The sequence below is a fragment of the Lactuca virosa genome, chromosome 8 (assembly GCF_052849685.1).
Source record: "Lactuca virosa cultivar CGN04683 chromosome 8, Lactuca_virosa_CGN04683_v6, whole genome shotgun sequence".
Classification (NCBI taxonomy): Eukaryota; Viridiplantae; Streptophyta; class Magnoliopsida; order Asterales; family Asteraceae; genus Lactuca; species Lactuca virosa.
In genome coordinates, this window is record NC_136433.1 from 8,525,960 (window position 1) to 8,530,587 (window position 4,628).

The window sequence follows — 4,628 nt, forward strand, 5'->3', positions numbered from 1 at the left end:
AAACATAAAAATCTAAAGTATCTATGATTAGGAGATGAAATTGAAAACGAAAAGTGAAGTGTGCGTATGAATCGTGAATTCGTGAGAGTTAAGAGCCGTGAATACTGAATAGTGAAAACTCTTAATTGGTAAAAGGGCTAAAATGTCTTTAACTTTATACTGATTATTTAATATATAAAATATAAAATATAATTTTTAATTAATTAACTAATGCAATTTAAATTTTTAGTTCGATTTGGCCTAAAGTTTATGAGACCAAAACTCAAACCAAAAACCAAATTTAAAATTTGGTTTGGTCTCGGACCAAACCAAAAACCGAATTTTGATATGGTTTGGTCTGAAATCGATTTCGGTTTTTGGGTTTTTTGGTTCCGGACCAAATAATTCTCACCCTAGTGGATATTACACAAATTGTTCAAGGGTCTACCTTTATAAATAAACAATGCTACAGTCATGTCACGTTTAATCTTTAATCTTGATAAACTGAACATAAAATATTTGAGTTAATGGTGCATATGTTTGGAGGTGACATGAGATGCAAGCATAGCACCTTATGCTTTTCAAGTATTCTTCTCTGATATATTATATGTTTTGTTCTGTGGTCCATTAATAGTACTAGGATTCCTTTCAGACATTTTAATTAACGTTGCATGTTGCTTTAATTTCAAAGATCGGCGTGTTTTCTCTGTTTGAGCACTTGTTTTTCCAAGTAGATGGATCTTGAAAAAAGAACCTACTTTTGTACTAAAATGCATTACGTTCAGTTTGCTAGACAATTCAAAGGTTTTCAAAGTTGTCTTTGTTCCACCAAATTAAGGGAAAATGACTTAAAAGCCCAACTAAGTTTCCAAACCATTCAAAATACATCAATCATGTTTTGTCTGTTCAAAAAAACTCAACGAACTTAACATTTTGTCTAAAAAGTCCAACAAAGTTCCAAACCGTTCAAAAAATCCCAATTTTGTTTTGTTTAAGTTCGTTGGGTTTTTTTTGAACAGTCAAAACATGATTGGAGTTTTTTAAACGTTTTGGAAACTTCGTTGGTCTAACAAGTCATTTTCCCGATACAGTAATAAACCATGTCATCTGTTTCTCTTATTTGACTTTCAGGAAAGTGTAACTTAGTTAGGCTTTTTAGACAAAATGTTAAGTTCGTTGGGTTTTTTTGAACAAACAAAAAATGATTGGAGTTTTTTGAACGGTTTGGAAACTTCGTTGGGCTCGTAAGTCATTTCCCCCCAAATTAACATCCTATATAGAACACACTCATTGAGTATGGATATATGGCTCTTTTTTACTTGATCATACAGTTTCATGGTTTAATCAACATGATGAGGAAGGCAATATTGTTTTTGTGTTTTTAATAACATCCTGATTAATGAAAGTGTAATAACATTATCACTGAATGTAGCCTAGTAACTTATAATGACACTAAATCAAAACCTTGTAATAACATCCGAAAAATGATTGATATAGTCATATTTTTTTGGAAATTGATACATAAAACTAAAAACTTATCATCTTAAGTTGAATTTAATCTGTTTATGAATCATGATCTATGCTTAACCTAATCGATCAAGAGTTCACGTTTTGAGACATCTTTCCATTGATGTTATCATCTGTTGTAACCACTGCAATTTGCAAATGCTGTTTAATATTGTCTTCTTGATCAAGTTTTTCTACATCCCATTCTTCTTTTGGCTCCTCCATTACTCTGTTTCTGTATTTGCAATACACCACCAGTTGTAATGCCCCTAGAGGGCATCCCACAATATTTGGAGCCTGAAATTCCATTGTAATTCTCCAAATTAATCATTTTTAAGTTAAAAAAAAAAAATACAAAAATACGGGTTTGCATGGTACTAACCGCAATGAGAAGATCTTGGCCTATAAGTCCATAAGCCAACCATAGTGCACTTGCTAGAAATGAGAAAAAAGATAAGCTAAATGGCATATACTCCACGCTCTTTGTCTCGATCACTTTTTTCTGCAATACATATTCAGAAATAAGATACATTAATGGAGTGCACAACACAATTAAAACACTAAAAGACAAAATTTTAAAACGCCTTAACAAGTACTCACCATGACAACAAGAGGAGAAGCATACATGGCTACTGCGACTAGAAGTCCCACGCTTCCAACCAATCTTTTTCGTGTATGGTGATCATGGAGCAAGTAAGCTGAGACCAGTGCAGTCATGGAGAAGATGAGTATAACTATAGTCGTCATGATCCCAGTCTTCAACTGCAATTGCATGCATGTCAGAACAAAACAAGACAGAACAAAACCGAAAAGAAAAATGTTTGGCATGCATTGAACTTGCAACCTTCGTGGTTGATGAATGATGTGACGTATATATGCATGTACCTTTTGTTTTGGTGAAGTGAACCATATGAAGATAATGATGAAGGAGAGCTCAAATAGGATACCGAGGCCATTAATGGTGATCATAGGGAAGTTCTCCCATTGATTGCTTACAACAGGCAAACCGTACCAAGTATACAAAAGACAATTCAACAAGGAAATGATGTAAGGTACAGATGAGAACTCTTCTGTGCTTCTTTTCTTTATGACCCTAGCAAAAGTCCATCTATTGGCAAAAAACATAATTTTCATGTTAGTTGAATATATTTAGAAAAATATGTTAACTAGTCTTATTTAAAACATTGATATTATATCTTACATGGGAGCAACATAAAGTAGAAATGAAGCAGCATTTCCTGCAATAAGAACACAAGATTGCTATAAAAAATGGTATTTAAAACTCACATGTTCATCAAAATGAGAAAGAAAACAACGAAAATTTCTAGAAGTATAAAAAAAATACCCATTAATCCTACAGCCAAATGCAAAATGACAATCATGTTTTCTTGTTGGATTTTTCTGGTGATGGTCAAGAAGAGATGACTAAAGGTATTTAAGGACTTTAGCTTGGATGATGTAGCATTCGTTTGGAGGGCTATATATACTAGCCATGAGAAGCTTACTTTATTTTGGTACCATTTTTGAGTTTTTAATTTTTAGAGGTTGTTATCTTATGGGAAAGTATGATAAACAGTCATTGTCAATTGCAAGACCTAATATACACATCGTAAGGCTCTTTTTAAATTGTGTGGTACACGGTACACCTATTCTATAATGGTTTTTTTGAGTGACTGTCATTCGGTTTTGTGTTTTTATTGCCGATTACTTGTTATAGTTATTTTTCTAACATTGTTAAATGATCAAATATAGTCCAAGTTATAAAGCTAAAGGAATTCGAAACTAAGAATCCTTATAAAATGATAATAGAAGGGATTTTGATTATTTAAGTATTGGAAAACGATAGATTTTCTTTTTAATTTAAAAAAAAAACAGTTCCTCACCGCTCACTAGGGGTGGAAATTATTTGGTCCGAAACCAAAAAACCCGAAAACCAAATCGAACCGAAATCGATTTCAGACCAAACCATATTCAAATTCGGTTTTTGGTTTGGTTTGAGACCAAACCGAATTGTAAATTTGGTTTTTGGTTCGAGTTTCGGTCTCATGAAGTTTAAACCAAACCGAACGGAAAAACCGAATTTTATAAATTAATTAATTAAAAAATATATTTTATATTTTATATTTATAAAAGTATTAATTATAAACTAGAAATCGTTTTAACCCATTTACTCTCTTGATTTCGTATGAAACTTTAGATCTTTCTGTTTGCAACTTTAGGTTTCTATGTTAAAAATATTTTAATTTATGTTTCAATTTTTTTTAAGTTAATATTTGGTTTTCTCGGTTTTCAAACTGAACCAAACCGAATTAGAATTGGTTTTCGGTTTGGTCTAGAGAATTTGAATTCGATTTGGTTCGGTTTTCGAATTGGACAAAAAAAATATTTCAATCCGAAGAAACCGATTCGAGGAAACCGAAAAACAAAAAAACCGAACTAATTCCCACCCCTACCGCTCACTCTTGCTCCCTTATATTGTGAAGTTTGGAGAAGATGACTCGTCTTTCGGCGATGATACTAAACAGTCTATTTCGAAACTGTGTCAGAGACCCTCTCATTTTGACCAACCCTTGATTTAAACCTAAGAGGTTTAAAGTTGAGACATAAAAGATGCCAAGTGTCACCCAGTGAACCTAAATCGATAGACGAGAGCTTTAATGAGTCATTATGTTTGAGCATTTAGTTTTTATTTTTAAATTTGGGAATGCTCTCCCAATTTGATTATCTGTTAACTTTAAATATGGAGATTTTGTTTTGAAATTCCTCACTAATTTTTTAGGGTTTTCATGTTGAGTGGAAGATGCATCAAGATTTCCACTATCCAATGATTTTAAATTCTTGAAGGTGCTCGCTTGGTTTCTAGATGGTGAAAAATCAAGAGGCCACAGCCACCAAGTTTATTTTCTATTCTCTCATTTACTTTATATATATATATATATATATATATATATATATATATATATATATATATATATATATATATATATATATATATATAAAACCCGTGAGAACCAAGATTACAAAATTAATTAAACGTTTATAGTAAAAAACTCAAAGTTATTAATCAATTATTTTAAAAAAATTATTAATTAAGAGATATTTTTTAGTCATATAAAATTATAATAGTTGATTTAAATAAATAC

General features: G+C 31.4%; 1 protein-coding gene across 1 annotated transcript; it reads right to left on the bottom strand.

Moving 5' to 3' along the window:
* Positions 1–1,450: 1,450 nt before the first annotated feature.
* Positions 1,451–2,956, bottom strand: SWEET3 (Nodulin MtN3 family protein). The gene is made up of 6 exons (XM_079063273.1): positions 2,831–2,956; positions 2,687–2,723; positions 2,371–2,593; positions 2,086–2,247; positions 1,868–1,987; positions 1,451–1,782 (listed from the first exon to the last, which is right to left on the bottom strand). The coding sequence occupies exons 1-6, from the start codon at positions 2,865–2,867 to the stop codon at positions 1,576–1,578; spliced, it is 786 nt and encodes a 261-aa protein (XP_078919399.1). The 5' UTR covers positions 2,868–2,956; the 3' UTR covers positions 1,451–1,575.
* Between the last annotated feature and the right edge of the window lie 1,672 nt (positions 2,957–4,628).

Coding starts and splice junctions, on each gene's coding strand:
- SWEET3 (XM_079063273.1), bottom strand. CDS start 2,867: ATGATTGTCATTTTGCATTTGGCTGTAGGATTAATGG. Junction 2,594..2,686: donor CTACTTTATGTTGCTCCCAT/GTAAGATATAAT, acceptor TTTTGCCAATAG/ATGGACTTTTGCTAGGGTCA. Junction 1,783..1,867: donor GCCAAGATCTTCTCATTGCG/GTTAGTACCATG, acceptor ATGGAATTTCAG/GCTCCAAATATTGTGGGATG.